The sequence below is a fragment of the Mesoplodon mirus genome (genome assembly GCF_964341445.2).
Source record: "Mesoplodon mirus genome assembly, chromosome: X".
NCBI classification, from domain to species: Eukaryota; Metazoa; Chordata; class Mammalia; order Artiodactyla; family Ziphiidae; genus Mesoplodon; species Mesoplodon mirus.
The window spans coordinates 85,806,723-85,825,122 of NC_138981.1; the positions used below are offsets into that span (position 1 = coordinate 85,806,723).

Here is an 18,400-nt window from a genome sequence, read left to right on the forward strand (position 1 = left end):
TAGCCCAAGGGATCTATGAGGATAAGGTAAGTCACTGTTTTTACCAGAAGTTTAGAAAAGGGGCTATGAAATAACAGTTCTGAAGCAGAAAGAAAGCAAATTTCTGCTGTGGTTACTCTAATAAGTGCACAAAAAAGAGGGCTTTTTCCCTCCTAATAAATCAGTCGGATAATTTTGAATTCCTTCCCTTTGGTTTTTATTCTGTGGGCCAAGAAAATATTCAAAATGGATTCCTCCCAACCCCTCAAAAACTTCCAAACAATGCTATGACTGTTAATACTGGGCTATCCATTTTCAGATAATTAACGATCGACACTTAAGGTCACAAGCAATTCCAGACCGATACAGATAAACCTAGCATGTTTTCAGGGGTTACTGCAGCATTGTGAATTAAATTAGATCTGAATTAAAGTTGTTTGTACAACAAACTAGTTTATTCCTCGAATCCTACCCTTCTGGTGATGTAAACTTATGGAATTAGAGCCAGCAAATAATAGAATTTTCAGATCTTCTCTACTGCAGCTCTAACATACCCTGCTTGCTTCTCTATTTCATTTCTATTATTTTAACAATCACACACAGAGTTCAATTTTAGCTGCAGAATAACGACTGGACCATTCAAGAGGATATTTGCTTCAAACAGTAATAAAGGCATCATCTGAATGGTCAGTACCAATTTTTCTGCACAAGTTCTCTCCTTAGAGGACTCCCTGAACCCCTTGTCTTGCCTGGCTTGGGCACCTCAGTGCCCACCGCACCATATAGAAATCTTCCTTCGCAGTATTCAGCTCTGTATTCACATACATTGTGGCTCCATGGATAACTGAGTTATGACCAACCATTCACACAAATCTCAACTTTGAACACTTCATTTGAAATACTTCTATTTCAAGATTTATTGGATTAGGCAAATATCTTTTCTTTCCCTCTCTCATCTATAAAGTTTTTTAAAGATAAGGAATTAGTTTTTCTGTCATTAAAATAGCTTTAAAATGATTTCAAAGTTGTCAAAATAACAGCCTTGCTGAAATTCACTAGAAGTTCCACAGGAGAAAATTTTAATATTAGACTTCTTAATCATCACATAAAACTGTATTTTAATATGACCCCAATTTTATTTTGTTAATTATTTCTGTATACAGTTATGTAAAGAAACATGATAAAATGTCAACAGTGATTCTAGGTGGCGGAATTACCAGTGATTTTTACTTAGTCTTTTTTAATGCTTTTCTGAATATTCCTAATTTTCTACAATAAACAGATAGGCATTTTCATTTCAAAATCTGAAAACAGCACCATTAAAAATATTTAATCTTTCTGCTTTTTATATTAAATCAAGCTTAGTTGTAGAAATAGGCAAGTAAACCAACATACCTTTTGATTAAATGGGCTCGGCTGTTCACGTAGTTAGAGTCAAAAGAATAGTTTTCAGTCTGCAGTGGGGGGAAAAAAGATTAAAAAGGTTACAGAGATGATTCATGAAAAGAGCTAAACTCTCTTATTTAGGAGGAATTTTTCTACTGGGCAAGAGGCAATGAATGAATCAGAAACCAAGGCCATAGTGGTGCAACAGCCTGACGAATGCCTGCCACCTCCTTGGGGCCCTGGGGGCTCTGTTGCGGCAGCTCTCCCAGGCAGATGAAGATGAACTTGACACAAACATCCCCTAGAATATGCCTGGCTACCGACCATGCAACCACTTAGGGAAGATACAGCATGACCCAAAATCTTTACAGAAACTAATTGCTTCCCATTCCCCAGTGGACACAATTCTGTGCCCATCAAATTGACTGGAAGTTCAAAGGTATTTTTATTAGTAGTAGATAATTAACATGTTAAAATATGTATTCCATAGATATGGAAATGCAAGCAAGGTAATCACTGTGGATTTAAACTGCACTTGCCTTTGTTTTAAGACATTTTGCTCAGCACTGGTTATACGGGAAGGCCTTCGTTTTATCACAGACATAAAGGCAAACAAGTATTATGCCTAAAACGGGATGAAGGGCAGTCCACAGGGGGTGCCAAAGCGTTTCATGTGAAACATGAAGTTTGCAAGCAAACCTATCATAGCAAATTCCTATCATTAAAACACCACTGTCTAATCTGGTTATAGCAGACTGCCTGAGCAATGGTTTTACAAAAGCAAAGGCAGAATACCTGCCAGATGAAAGAGATGGGCTAACAGCTGATGAGCATCCAGAGGTTGGGGGTGGATTGAAGGGGGGCAGCCTTAGAAGGGGGAATACAGGGAAAAGTCAACACTGAAGTAACTGAAAGTCCAGTAAAGTGGATCTTACCTCCAACACTAAAGTACTACTCTCCTTGAACCATTGTATAAACTGAAAAATGCCCAAACACATCTCCTCCGCTCTCCTGCCAGTCTACCAGAAATTCTCACCATTCTCACCATTCCTTAGGGCCTTCTGAAATCACTTCAACTGAAAGTGCCTGGGAAAGGAAACACAATAGCTGTCGAGCTAACAAAATAGTACATTCCTTTCCAATGACTACGTGCCGCACATTAGCTGCGCAAGGCTCTTAGGTGCAGCTTTATGTTTCAAGGAGCTCAGAATTTCGTAGAGGGGAAAACAGGACAGGTGATAGCAGATCTAACTACCACATGAGCACCAAACAGCCAGTAGTCATGATAGGGACCCTAAGTATCTAGAGTAAGTGGGGATGGGGGTGGCGAGTAGGTGAGAGAAAGAAGGAAGAATATATGGAGAAGAAAACTAAATCCCATCACTGCCCTGTACTTACTCAGGCATGCCCATGCCCTCCACATGCCCCTTATTTGAAGATGAGCTGTATAATATCCACCCACACTGCTTTTATATAGAGGATAAAATCCCCTTTAATGAAAACCACAAGTAAGTTTTTGTGCTGTTGGAAGGAATGGATTGGGAGAATGAAAATCAAAAGGGTCAGTTCACTTCTAATTTGTTCGTAAGAAAATGGAGGCTGAAACTGTTGCAAACATAATTACAGAAGGAGGAAGCAAACTTGAAGGTGCATGGGGAATACAATGCTGGAAGAGGTTGTCTATCAGTCAGTCAACCAACAAACACTTCTTGAACTGATTTTTATACCAACATAAAATGCAAAAATGGTGTTGGGTAAATGTGCTCTTCTATGATATTCAGTACAATATATAATTTAATAAGTGGAAATCTCCTAACCACCACCCCAAAAGCATTCTATCCAAATAAAACAGGGAATTGATTAAGCACTCAGGAGTTTAATTATTAGTTTGTACAACCCGGGACAAATTACTTAATTTCTACATGTCTCATTTTCCTCCTCTATAAAATAGGCATAATAGAACACAAATCCAAAGGGGAATTTCAAGTGCATTTATCATGACTCATGGTGGGAATCATGGAAACCCTTATCCTCTGCTTTCTACAGAAACTGGATACCAGAGTAGGAGCAGGGATCTGACCACATTCGGGCAATAAAAGAGTAACATGCATACATTCCATCTCAGCCTCCAAACTTCCTAAATCATTTTTTCAAGAAAGTTAATAGATAGAGAAACAGATATAAAAGAAAAGAGGATACTGGTTTTACAGGGAAAGCATGAGCAACATCCCAAGATATTGTCATGTTAAAGAAGCCAGTTTTCAAGTAGAATATTTTACATAGACTTGCATATGATGGTCTCCAATCTGTGTGCACTGTGCATCAAATATGGAGCCCTGTGGAGATGTGACCTCCAGGCATGGTGCCAGAACTCTGTTTGGGCAAATAAGCAAAACCATACAAATTTATCCTTGGTGACTGTACTACTTCTTGGTCCTAATGGAATAATATATCTCACCTTGAGGATTCCCACTCACAGGCACTGAGTTAAAAGAGGACACAGGTCTAAAATGCTTGGTTATGGAAACCTTAACAATTCTCTTTCCCTTGCTGTGATATACAGGTGGGTTAACCTGGGCAGAAAAGCCAGCCATGACCTGCCACTGTAGGTAGGAGAGTATCATTGAAGCTTATCACCTTCCTATCTTTCTCCTTTTTCTTAGTCTAAAAGAGTAAACCCTCCTCCCATTCTCATGGGTCCTGGCCTTCAAATGTAAATATTCCATTCCCCAAACCAGCACCAACCATAATGGACACATGGCCCATGTTGCATCCTCATGCAATTAGAAGTACTGTTCATGAGGCAGGTTACTAGAACTGATTTTCCCATAATGGATGGAACTATGCTGAGTCATCCATTGTCTTTTGCCTCTTTAATCAGTATCAGGTTTCTTTGTGAGGCAGCTTGGTTAGTGTTATGGAAACAACGTATGCAACAGAATTATTCTAATTGGGTAGGATACACTATTCTGGCCTCATTAGAACTATAATCCAAGCAACTGAGCTAACTGGCCATAGATGGCCTTTTATGGGTCAGGGTATACTAACATCAAGTGTTCTTGCTCGTACTGATTCAAGGCGTGTGCTCAAACCCAACTCCTGTGCATTGAAAGAGTCAATTTTTTTCACACTTCAGGTAGAGCAAACAATGAGACTCAGACCACCCTGAAGAAGGAAATAATCTTTTCTTAATGAATAGTTTGCATGCCTTAAGCCGGTGATTCTCAGCCCTAACTGCACATTAGAATCAACTAGGGAATTTTTTTTTTAAATACTGTTGTGAAGGTCCCACTCCAAGAGATTCTGAGGTAATTGGCATGGAATGGGGCCCAGGCATTGGTGGGTTTTTTTTTTTTGTTTTTTGTTTTGTTTTGTTTTGTTTTGCGGTATGCGGGCCTCTCACTGTTGTGGCCTCTCCCATTGCGGAGCACAGGCTCCGGACGTGCAGGCTCCGTGGCCATGGCTCACGGACCTAGCCACTCTGTGGCATGTGGGATCTTCCCGGACCGGGGCACGAACCCGCTTCCCCTGCATTGGCAAGCAGACTGTCAACCACTGTGCCACCAGGGAAGCCCGGTATTTTTTTTTAAAGCTTCCCAGGTAATTCTAACAGACATCCAGAGTGGAGAACTCTCCTGAGCAAAAGACGGGCCACAGGCTTTGACCTGATGTGCTGTGTTTTCTAAGGCAAGCCCAGCTGTTTAGAAGATGGATCTCTTTTGTCAGATTATCTGCCAAGGTGATCTCAACAGAAGATAAAGAATGACAACAGAAATACACTTTTTAAGAAATAATAGAAGAGCTTTTCTTTTTTGCATGAATGTATTGGCTCCTGGTTAGCCTTATTTAATCAAAATTTGCTTGACATTATTCCAATCCCCTCTCTAAGTATTCTAAATGGCAAATAACATGAAACATTTGAGAGGGGAAATTTTCTCTAAATGTCACATTAATTTCACTAGGAAATGTCCCCATCTCTAATGAGACAGCCAAGTTAACACAGGAACACAACAAAGAGACAAGAATATTTGTTTCTGAAAAACCTAAATTTTGACATTAGAAAAAAAAATGGATCTAGAGCAAACTTTTATTTTCTGTCTCAGTGGTAAATAAGAGTCACTTTCCTATCATTTAATATATTTCTCCCAAATCCCTTCTCTAATTAGAATTCCTTATCCTAGGATTCACTGAGAGCAGACATCTCACTTTGTTTAGGTTTAATAAAATCTTGATTTTCTGAAAACCTAAAGAATAAATACTTCTGGATAGCAGAGTTTTTTAGATAGCTTAGTGCTTTCTCCTCTAAGGACTAAAACTTTGATTTAAAATCCTACCCATTCTGCCTTCTTTTTGAAAGTTATCACACAGTTCCTTATTGGTTCCTTAGAAGAACCTTTCTAAACATAAATCACTGTGCCGTGCAGGTTTTGCCTGTACACTCACTGACCCCAAAGCACTGTGTTTTTTGAGTTCTTGCCTTTAATTTTTAACATATGTCTCCCACCAACTTGCTATAAAACACTCAGTATTGTTACTTCTCAGTACTATTAGTATATCAAAAGCAGCTCCTCTTCTGTTTCAAGTTTGATATTTCTACTCTGCTGTCTTGGAAACTATATAATTATATTTGTTAGAACAGTCTAGAAAATGAGAGTTAAGTTCTGGGTAGAGAGCTGAGATGTTTTTCTGAGAGGGAAATGACGTGATCTTTACTGTAGGGACTTCTGCGTAATGTCTTGGGTTTTGTTGTTGTTTGTTTTTTTACCTGCTCAGGAGCCTTCTTTGCTAACTACTTTCTACTCGCAGCTCCTTTCTGGATATGGGAGGTTTCTAGAGAGACTTTGGGGTGGGTAGTATGTTATTATGTTAATGAGTCTGGCACATCTGAAGTCAAATACTTCCACTTTGTCAGGCCCCCAAGGTACCAGAATGCCCTACTTTAATTGTCATTTTGCATTACTTTCACAGTTGACTGACTTGTGCCCTACTCTCTGGAAGAGTGACTGCGACTCTCTCAGCACCACATTTATCACCAGGAGAGACTTCAGCCCTAAGGAGAAACAAGCCCAATAAATGCAGATATCCAGGACTAGAATATTTGCCCAGCGGCACAAATCCCCAGGTCATGCTACAAAGTTAAAAAAAGGTTACAGATGCTGAGATGAAAACAGAAATTCATCAAACCTTAAGGTTTTCATTTGAAAATGAACAGCCATTTTAAATTACACTTTAAAAGTCCCATCAAACTGAAAAGCATTATAACTGCGATCTGCTATTTTTTTTTAATTTTTCACTCAGTCATCTTATCAATACAAATAGGAAAACTGGAATCCTAAATCAGAGGCACAGCAAAATGATTTTTAAATGCTGGTTCTTGATCAATAATGATAAGATGCATAACCTTTTTTTTAAAGTGATTGCTGCTTTAGATGTTCAAATGGCATCTCCTCACAAAGGCGTTTTTAGAAAATGAATCGACAAATGGCTTTTTCCTCCTTACTATCCTCAACACATAAAAATTAAAATGTAAATTCTATATAAAAACAAAGCCAACATGCCTCCAGTTAGAATGTATATTCAAGGACATCCATCCAGACAACAAAAGCTGGAGGAGGAATTAGTAAAGATGGAATAAAAGGCACCATCCCGGGCTTCCCTGGTGGCGCAGTGGTTGAGAGTCCGCCTGCCGATGCAGGGGACACGGGTTCGTGCCCCGGTCCCGGAAGATCCCACATGCCGCGGAGCGGCTGGGCCCGCGAGCCATGGCCGCGGAGCCTGTGTGTCCGGAGCCTGTGCTCCGCAACGGGAGAGGCCACAGCAGTGAGAGGCCCGCGTACAGCAAAAAAAAAAAAAAAAAAAAAAAAGGCACCATCCCCAGAGCTGCCATCACTAGAAAGCGCATATTTACCCTGAACTGGAAAACAAGCTAAATAAACTTCCACTAGCCATGCCTATGTACACACCAGCACTAATTCTCATGCACACACATGTGCACACACGTGTGCACACACACATGCAGTTTGACTACAGTAAGCAAGGTGGTGTAGTGGGGTGACCTGAATTCCCTCCTCATGTTTGTCACTGACTCATTGATGGCCTTGAATAAATCACTTGATCCCTCTGGAAGCCTTAATTTTTCTATCTAGGAAATGAAGAGAATAACCCAAATGATGCCAATGTTCCCTTCGAGCCCCCTCAAATTGTAGGATTCTAAAACAAAATGGATCTTGTTCATGCACTGATTCATATATTCATTCATCCATTCAAAACACATGCACCAAACCCTGAGGATGAAAAAAAAGATATAGACTGTACCAGTAAGGAGGTCACAAATTGATAGACCTCTTGCTGGGGATGGTTAAAATGTCAGCCATTCAGCAAAACATGAAGCACACAGACACAGAGGCACATACACCTGCAGACACATGCATATACTTGTACACGGGCTATGGAGTGCAACTTTGAGAATTACACTGCAACTTTACGGAACTAAGTAGCATCCTAATGGCTTGATGGTAGTAGGTGATGCACATAGGAGGATTTGGCCTTTATATTTGTTACATGTACAAACCCATATCACAAATACAAACCACAGCCCTCTCCTATCAAATGAGTTATAAAACTTACGAAGTTCTTAGAAATAGCACGTGTGTATGTCCTTTTGGCTCTACTTCAACAGCTTTCATCACCTTGTGACACTACTTCTTCAGTTCCATTTGCCTTTTCCTCTAGCCCATTTTGCAAAACGTTATGTGGATAATCTTCCTCGCCCACTATTTTCATCACAGCATTTCTCTTTTCAAGGCCTCAAAGAACCCTTTCAGTGGTTCCCTGTTACATTTAGCACTAAATCTAAATTAAATCTTTAGCTAAGCAGTTATCCAACACAAGTCCTCTACTTCCCTCATATCTCATTTCTTTCATTTCTAATATGTCTACATCCCTGATCATCCCACATAGCTTAGCATGTTCTCAGCACTTAGTGTACAGACTGTGTGATTTAGTTATGCATTTCCTCAGGTTCTATGATTACTTCAGTGTGTAGCATGTCAGTTCATCCTCCAACTGGATTGGAAGCTTTCATTTGAAGTGTCACTGCCACAATGCTGGACACTTAGCAAGTACTCATGTAATGAATCCATCAATGAAAGACCAGAGAAGAAATGGAAGAGGTTTAGAATGAAGCTTCTTATTGCAGTTAAAGCAGGTGACCAATTCTATTAGGCCAAGGTGGTCTTGTTTCTTCAGAAAGTATCTATTCTGCCCACTGTCTTCTGTAGTTACAGTTTGTTCTCTGTCCTCACTCTCAACTATGACCTTATAAATACACAGTAGTCTGGATATAACTGCCAAGGATAAGATGCCACAGTTAGGTGCTTCCTTCCCATCATCCATCATATCTCTGGGAATGGCAGTAGTGACACATGATACTGTTTCCAAACAAGGGGTAGATAAAATTTCTGCAGATTGACAGCGTGGCAGCTACTTTTCTGCATGTGGAAGGGAACTCTAGGGTTCCAATGGCTTTTAGGACAGGGCTATCAGTGGGAAACACAGCCCATTTAGTTAACATCCAAGTCAAGTTGAAAGAGTTCCCCTCTTGTTGGCCTTTTGTCATCACTGCTAAAATTCCACTGGCATCATTGATGTGGTCAGACTACCTAGAGGTGACAAAGGCAGCTTAGGGAAATCACTTTTCCCCACCCTCATCTTTTATTGGGTCAAAGTTGTGACTTTAGAAGAGCAACCCAGTGCAAATTTTACTACAAAGGCCTCCTTGAGAAACCTAGCAGCTTTCTTCAGGAATCCATGCAATTCAGAGGCAAAGAGCCTACTGAATGACCAGGCTAAGCACCATCCCATTATATAGATAAAAACAGGTTTCTGAATAAGGCTCTGGGACCCTTTTCTAAGTCCTCTGTGGGGCACAGTGCACTTTAAAATAATATCTGCTTATAAAAAGCTCTGAGGAACCAGTTAATGCCTATTCTACACAGGAATGCAAAATCAACAAGACTTGGGTGTGGATACAAGTAGTTTAAATAAAATGACTAACCCAATCACATGAGTCATACTATCTCATCCCACATAAACAAAATTCAACCTGAGAAGTAAATAGCTATCAACCACATTCACCAATGGAGCAAACCCTGAAGTCTAATCACCATCCCCAAATATGTAACTACAACACATTAAAGCTATTTTGCAGGCTCAGAGTGCCTTTCATCCCCAAATATTAAAGTACTTTACAAGCAGGTGCCAATTGTTACTCTCCCCCTTAAACAGCCAAGAAAACAAACACACAGGTTAAGTGCTACAGCCACGTTAAATACTGATTCAGTATTTAACTGTGACTACTCTGTCAGTAGAACAAGTCACAAAAACAAGAAAAATCCCCAGGAACACTGTTCTTGGCATTACCTACTACTGAGATGGAAAGCAAACACAAGATGGAAACATCAGGGAAGTGATTAGCCGGCTTTATACCTATTTTTCTCTGAATGACTTTTTTGGCTATTTTCAGTGAGTGGGTCAGGAGAGTATAGTGTAGCAGATAGACAAAAGAAAAATTTGGCACACACTAACTGGAGATAGTTCTCCAGACCTAGATGGAGGACCCAGTCACACAGCCCGAAGGATCCAGGAATGAGCTACTTTCTTCCCTGCAACCTTGGTGACCATTTCAATTGTCCTTTAGAGGCATTTACAACCATCTTTACAAGGTGACCTAAGATGACTAGTGATGACTTAAGGGGTAGCTTCAACTTCAGAAGCTATGATTTGGTAAAGCTGGTCTAACTGACAGTAAGAAACCAATATCAGACGTCCCACAAGCAATGGCCCACGGATCCACAGTATGAGCTCTCCTGAATCCAGCCTAGCTTTGAGCCCTCCTGGCTTAGAGAAGGTCCAGCACACTGAGCTGGTCCATTTCTGCTAAATTCTATTTCATTGGTCTCAATTCTCTACTACTTAGCAGCTACAGAGCGTTGACTGCCTGCAGAGTACAATTTCTACTGAGCAAGCCTTGCCAACTGAAAACTTTCAGAATATTTGGAGGGAAAGCAGTGGGTGGCCCTGTGCCTGTGGGCCAAAACAACACCCCCAAATCCAGTTCCAGCCCCAATCTCATTATTTATATTATACATCAATTAAAACCCAGTTGTCTCCACAAGCTTATTTAAGAGTGAAGGAGTAACAGCCTTTGGCATACCATTCTAAATTCATTTCCCTTGTACCGGCTTGTTGCTCAAGCCAGTAATATGTGATCATGCTGACAAAAAACAACCAAGTTATATACCATCTTAGAAATAGTGAATGTGTTAGCTTCTAATATTAATGTTTTCTAACTAGATGCAACTCAATAGATCATTTTCTTGTTTGTCATCAGTGAAAGCCTCCATAGTTCTCTTTTGGTGTAGCTATTTTGATTACCACCACGGCAAACACAGGGGTGTCTCAGTTCACTGGGATGCATAGAGGAAAGGGTGTGCACACACAGCATCCACTACCAAAATATAAACAGATTATTTATTTCTGATCTTAAGTACTAATTTCAAATTTAATGAGGCACAATAAACGTTTCTCAAAATCAGACTCCATCGGTTGCTTAATATTGGCAACCCTCTAATTATGACAGGAGTTTAAATAAAGGGCATTTGGTTTGTTGAAATTATTAGGCACTGTAGGAAATCCATAGTAACCTCCAATTTCTAGTGACTTAAAACAAGCATTGCAGCAAATCAGTGTTGGAGACAAGACAGAGCTTACACTTCGGCATCACCTCATGAAGCATCAATGAGAAGCAATAGGAAGAGGACTGATTCAAGGAAGTAATGGAAATGTTTATTCATCCTTTCAAAACCCCTACCCGTCCTTCCAAATCCTAACAGACCTTCTCGTTTTATGCCAGGGTTGGGGTGGTGAGGGTAGGCTGGAATTTGACCTGATTTTGTAAACAGAGATTAATCAAAAGGCTACTATCTGAAGTAAGAGTGCTGGCAACCATGCACAGTAAATCCATAATTACACCTTGAAAAGTGGCTAATATTATGAGCAGTCTGAAATTGTCAGAGTATCAGAAATCTGTAATGTAGTTATGCAATGCACCAACAGAATAACAATTACTAAAGCACCTTGCATGTATATGGAACCTTTTTCACAAAGAATTTCAGAAAGTTTAAAAAGGGTTTCAGGAGAGAGAAAAAAATGTACTTAACCTCTGAGAAACCATAAGATAGAGGAATATTCTTAGATGGGCAGAAAACAGACACCCAGGTTAGAAACAGGGCCTGAAGGTAGCTACATTTTCTACAGAAGTCATGGCACAGAATTTTGCTTCTCATCCATCCAGCAAGACTTCCAGGAGGTGCTTGATAAGTGCAACGGAGCAGGCGCCTCCTGTCAATATCATCCTGAAAGAATTAGCATTTGGAAATGAACACGATACACAAAAACTTGCCCTTTTTTTCTTTTTTTCCCTCTTAACCAACATTAACTAGTTAATTCTCCTGCTACTATAAGCTAAATAAATATTAGTAACCCCATTAACAGCAGGACAAAACAGGTTAAGAGACTTGCCCTCTGCAAGAGAGGAGCAGTGTCACATCTGCAACTAGAATTCAAGATTTCCCACTGCAGGTCCCGCGCTCACACCACTAGGCCACACCTCATTAGGATTCTGGGAAATGCAATGAACTGGAAGTAATTAAGACTGGCTGATTGGATGTACTATTTGGGAGAAAAAAAATACCCTAGCCTGCTTGAACATGACAGGTTCAAGGGCAGTGAACATAACTAGAGCAATTTCCTCCTGCAGGAAGATTAAGAAATAATGAGGGGGAACACCTCACTCTCCCTCTCCCATCAGACTCTCAGCAGCAAAAACCAGGAACAATTCCAAACTTAACTGTCCAAAAAAAAAAACTTAATGCTGTCAGAAACATAACACTGTACTGTGCCTGGGAGTCCTACCACTCAACTTGTACAAGTAACTTCTATGTTGCTTTCTCCACACAGTTCTTAGTGTCCTCCCTCCCCAGCTTTCTCCTGGCCAGTCTTTCAAACACTCTTTTTTTAAAAAATAAATTTATTTATTTATTTTGGCTGCGTTGTTTTCTCTTTTTTTTTAACATTTTTATTGGAGTATAATTGCTTTACAATGGTGTGTTAGCTTCTGCTTTATAACAAAGTGAATCAGCTATGCATATACATATATCCCCATATCTCCTCCCTCTTGCCTCTCCCTCCCACACTCCCTATCCCACCCATCTAGGTGGTCACAAGGCACCGAGCTGATCTCCCTGTGCTATGCAGCTGCTTCCCACTAGCTATCTATTTTACACTTGGTAGTGTATATATGTCCATATATATACTACCACTCTCTCACTTTGTCCCCGCTTACCCTTCCCCCTCCCCGTGTCCTCAAGTCCATTCTCTAGTAGGTCTGCGTCTTTATTCCTGTCTTGCCCCTAGGTTCTTCATGACCATTTTTTTTTTAGATTCCATATATATGTGTGAGTATTTGTTTTTCTCTTTCTGGCTTACTTCACTCTGTATGACAGACTCTAGGTCCATCCACCTCACTACAAATAACTCAATTTCGTTTCTTTTTATGGCTGAGTAATATTCCACTGTATATATATGCCACATCTTCTTTATCCATTCATCTGTCAGTGGACACTGAGGTTGCTTCCAAGTCCTGGCTATTGTAAATAGAGCTGCAATGAACACTGTGGTACATGACTCTTTTTGAATTATGGTTTTCTCAGCTCTTTCTCCATTTCTAGCACACTCACTCCTCATCCTGGTCTGCCCAATACTTCTGTCTAGTTGATAACAAAGAAAGATTTTGTTTGGGGTTCAACCAGTACAAACAGGTGTGGGCAGTCATATCTTCATTCATAACACACACACAGGTACACGCAGATTACATATAATTTTTGTGAGGGAAAGAGGGTTGTGTTTTTGTGTCTCCATATTAAAAAATGCTTGTTCCTGGTCGACACAGCTTCAGTTAGGGCCATAAGTCACCCTGGTGATTGTTTCTGCAGGTTGTTTTAAGCTTAGAAAATAACACAGACTATTCAAAGAAAAGTCCTAGAAACCCTCCAAATACAGAGCCTTCAAGGTAAAAATAGCTGTGTGACCTTGCAGAAATCACTGAACCTCTCTGACCTGCAATTTTCTAATCTATAAAATGGAAATAGCACCTGCCCTAACTATCTTACAGAGTTGTTATTAGGATCAAATAAAATAATAAATGTGCAGGTGCTTTCTAAAAGTGAACTGCCAGACAAATGACAGGTCATCTGATTATCAGGTTATAAACTTGATTTCTCTTGAATACTATTTCTATTTGCAAATAAATTTCCATTCAACATCATGAATAGTTTTTTTCTGAGGTTTCCTACTAGGATATTTTATCTCATTCTCCCCCTATCTGTATTATCAGAAAAAGAAATAATGCAGTGAACAGTCTTGTTTTCTGGCATGAGAGATAAAATATATATACATGGACCCAACTTCTCTAATTGCTGATTCAACACCTTAGCTGGAGTGTGTGTGTGTGTGTGTGTGTGTGTGTGTGTGTGTGTGTGTGTGTGGAGAGAGAGAGAGAAAGACAACTCATCTAAAGAGAGTTGAAACGACCTCATAACATCTGAAATTATGTGAAAGGCAAGATTTGAGACACTTTAAAATCCTTTATAAACTAGTTTTCCTTCACCCCCTTTGCTTCCTCTATTATGATTGAACTGTCATGGAATCTCTTTTTAAAAAGAAGGAAGGAAGGAAGGAAGGAAGGAAGGAAGGAAGGAAGGAAGGAAGGAAGGAAGGAAGAAAGAAAGAGAAAGAAAGAAAGAAAGAAAGAAAGAAAGAAAAAGAAAGAAAGAAAGAAAGAAAGAAAGAGAAAGAAAGAAAGAAAACCTCATCCCAGGGTTAAGTAAAGCACATTAGCATGCATAATTCAGAGCAGTCAGCTGGAAAGGAGCCATTCCAAGCCTAGTGTACTGTGTGGATAGAAAAACATGGTTAAAGGGCTGGAGCAGCTTGACCAGGGCCTTCTAAGTTCCAAAGAAATGAGAGAGTTCAACTCAGGACCACCCTGGAGCCTACTGTGGGCTCATTCTACCATTCCTTAGAGCTGTGCTGTCAAATGGCATAGATACTATGTCCAATAGCACAGATATATGTAGTAATTTAATTTACATTAGCAAAAGTCAAGTTAATTTTTTTTTTTTTTTTTTTTTTTTTTTTTGCCGTACGCAGGCCTCTCACTGTTGTGGCCTCTCCCATTGTGGAGCACAGGCTCCAGACGCACAGGCTCAGTGGCCATGGCTCACGGGCCCAGCCACTCCACGGCATGTGGGATATTCCCAGACTGGGGCATGAACCCGCGTCCCCTGCATCGGCAGGCAGACTCCCAACCACTGTGCCACCAGGGAAGCCCCTCAAGTTAAATTTTTAGTTCCTCAATCACAGGAGCCATCTTTCAAGTGCTCAGTAGGCAAATGTGGCTACTGGCTCGTCTATTAAACAGCACAGATATAGAATATTTCCATCATCCCATAAAGTTCTATTGAACAGTGCTGCCTTAGACAGACTGTTGGCCTGTGACTCAGGACTCTCCAGTTATGAAGTTTGATGCCCTTGGTGAACTAAGGAAATATAAGGAGTAGACTTACCTCTATCACATCATGTAACACATTTTATTACCTATATGTCAGCCCCATGAGACTGGAAACTCCTTGAAGGCAAGGACCACATCTTTAGTGTCTGTATCTTCAGTGCCTGTCACCATTTCTGGCACAGAGCAGGTACTCACCCACTACTTGCTAGTCAGCTAACAGCTGATGTTAGACCTGTCCATCAGATAGGAAGAGCTCATTTGTCTCTTCCATAGATGAAATGTAAGTATTTGCAAAACTCTTTTAAGAAAGGCTACTGTGCTTCCTAGACTTGTATTTGTTTCAACATCTCTCAAGAATTTAGATTGTAGGGAGGACTGGCTTAAGTTAAAACTACCCTTCTGTCTGTAACCACCCCGTAAACCCATCTCTTTCATTCATCCAAAGAATCACTTGTGAACATAAAAAATTAAAATGGTATGTTTATTAACATTAAGATGCCAGTGTATAATACACGTCATGATGAACATGATACAATCTACACATTTAAAGAAAGTTTTTACAATCTAATACAGTGAGAAACACCTGTAGGGCTGTGTCTCTCAATGGCCCAATTTTAAAAATTATTTTCTTAAATAGCACCTTGTTTCAGTATGGTGACTGTTTTTCACACAGCCTTGCTCTATGCTCTTTTCCAATAACCACAACAGTCTTAAGAAGTACATAGACAAGGTATTATTTTCCCTTTTTAACAGATGGAAAATATGAGGCCCAGAGAGTTTTTGAATCCAAAATCAATAGCCAATTTTTGGCAGTCAGAGCAAGAACCTGAGACTCTTGCTTCCCAGACCAGGGGACCTTCCACCTAGTCTAACTTTATAGACAGTAGGAAATGGAAACCCAGTTGGCCAGCACTGCTTTTGCTCTCAATCTATAGTCTCTTCTGAGTTCTATCTTTCATAAATTACAAAGAAATACATCCTTTTATGCAATATTAATTACTTCTTCAGATCATGATAGACCCCTCAGTTGATTTTCTGCCAAATGTGGGCATTTGCAAAGGTTCTTGAAATCATTATTGCAGTCTGACCATGCTATGCCCTAGGCTTTGAAAAATTCCCTTTTGGCCTCATGACCATCACAGAATCAGATACTCAGAGAGCATTAAAGCTCAACAAGATCTTAGAGAGTATCTAATCTCTCTCTGTCTCTCTTCCCTCGCTGTCTCTCTGTTTCTCTGTCTCTTTGTCTCTCTCTGTCTCTCTCTCTCACACACACATGCACACACACACGTACACACAGTCAATATTTTTAAGACAAGGAAATGGGCCCAGGGAACCTCACCACCACCCTCAAAGCATCACAGCTGGTTATTAGAAACCCAGACATAGGTTTAGAACTCATCTCTTCGGGCACCCAGGCCAGGGCTCATCCCTTTCCACCTGCCCAGCTCCTTCCTGTTATTTCTTCTAAGAAGTCCCCAAAGAGTAAAACCTAATGCTGTAAATTCCATCAACAAAATTTCTAAAGGGAGGGAAAAGTAAAATTTAGTGCAAATGATGTTTGTAAATCATTTTTTGTCAATATCCTATCATTAAGAAAAGTAATTGTTCCTCAGGATACTGCAGAAAGAGGATGTATGATCCACCCAAGGAAACAGACTGTCTTTAGTTGAGTGATCCAAAGAAAGTCTAATGATAAAGCTCGGTGAAATACAGCCTCATTCTAGCAAATGACTTGCTTTATTGCCACTTCAATTGCTCATCTATAATTGCTAGAGATAAACTGCAATCAAAATACAGTATCTTCTATTAGTTTTGCCCACTGGGGATTGTTTGATCATACTGAAATTATTGAAAAGGTAAATTTGCTCATTTTTACTGCCTCAGTGGAAACTGGCATTAGACCACTGAGGGGGGCTAGACTGATAGCAAGTGTTGCTTCCTGGTGAGGGAGATTTTCTCTTCTCTGAATAGGGCTGAGGTCCTACCTCTGTGACTAACAACTAAGCAGGAAAGGAGGAATCTGCTCTGCTCACTTCCTCAAAGCATCATTCTCAGGCTTACTTGCTTCACCGTGTTGGAGTCATACCTTTGTAGTTCAGATGTCACTAATTCACATTTGGTGATCATTCTGATAGAGCTAGGCTGCTATATCTATTTTTAAAAACGTTTGCTGGGCAAATTATGGTGTAAACAAGATTACAAGGGAAGTGTTTAAACTACTCAAGAGAATAAATTGTTTTTAAGCACTTTTGAAGCAATTTACAAACAATAAATATGTTAATTGCACATCATTCTTATTTATTCATTAAAGAAGATCCAAGGACTTCTACTTGGCAAAACTTCCTGGCAAGGGCTTTGTTAGTCTACTTCTTATTGCTCTATGAACTTGAAAGTAATAAAATTGCATTTCTTTTCTATGTATAATTCCGACTGGCCTTTCCTCAAGTTAGTCTCAATTAATCAGATTTGACTGTACTAAATAAAGGCTGAGTAAAATGACAAAGCCATCAGCCCCAGGTCGAAAGACATAAAAGTCACAGAAAATCCAGCGCTATGTTTAAGACCTTTCTTTGCACAAACTATAAGCACCCAGCAGTGAAAAATGGTAGATGGGAGTTATGGGGGAGGGGGATAGAGAGAAAAGCAAAAAGATCATTCAGAGCCTTCCCCACAATTGAAAAGATTTGCCTCATGCTCCCTGGCTGTCCTTGACTGCTGTTTAGAACAAATGGAAGCAATACACAGCTCAGGCCCGAAATAATTTAATTCAATTCAACAAATACTATTAAAACTATGTGCCAGCCCCATAGTAGATGCTAAGTGTATGGAGATGTATCAGATTCCACTCCTGCCCTCAACGAGTCCACATTTCTAGTGTTGGGGACATGTAAGTAAAGACAGAATTATAATGCCATGTTGTAAGTGTTATGACAAGGGTATATATGTGTAGGAGCACAGAGGAGAGAGCAACAGAGAAGAAGTTTCCTCTAGGTGACACTTGACATCAGAACTGCTTTCAGACATATGCAATCTAAGGTGGGGAATGGAACTAGGGAAATCATTTGGGGGGAAGAATTTTCTTCTCTCTAGCTCTAATTTTGATTTTGCAAGCCACGTGTGAGTGTCAGGTGTGAGAGAAAGAGAGCATAAGCCATGCTTAATAAAAGTAAGCAACTTCCCTACAGCCACAAATCCAACTGGATTTGGGTTGGCCCTTCTGTAAAGTTTGAAAGACAAGTTAAATTCAGTACAAGTGCTCAAAAAAATCAATGTCCGAAGGGGTAGCTAATTAAACCACAGAGACTTATTTTTGAGCCAGGAGAGGTTTTCACCAGTGGTCAGATTTCATGACCTTCAAAGTAGTTTTTGCAGCCTTTGCATAAAGATGAGTCCCGAGACAAG

General features: G+C 40.0%; 1 protein-coding gene across 3 annotated transcripts in view; it reads right to left on the reverse strand.

Moving 5' to 3' along the window:
* The window catches only part of PCDH19 (protocadherin 19), a gene marked incomplete at both ends in the record, with an annotated part of 106,603 nt that overhangs the window by 47,129 nt on the left and 41,074 nt on the right, over window positions 1-18,400 (reverse strand). For all 3 annotated transcript variants that reach the window (XM_082610898.1, XM_082610897.1, XM_082610896.1), the window contains one exon: window positions 1,375-1,433. In XM_082610898.1, coding sequence (XP_082467024.1) covers window positions 1,375-1,433 — 59 coding nt within the window. The remainder of the gene's footprint in view (window positions 1-1,374; window positions 1,434-18,400) is intronic.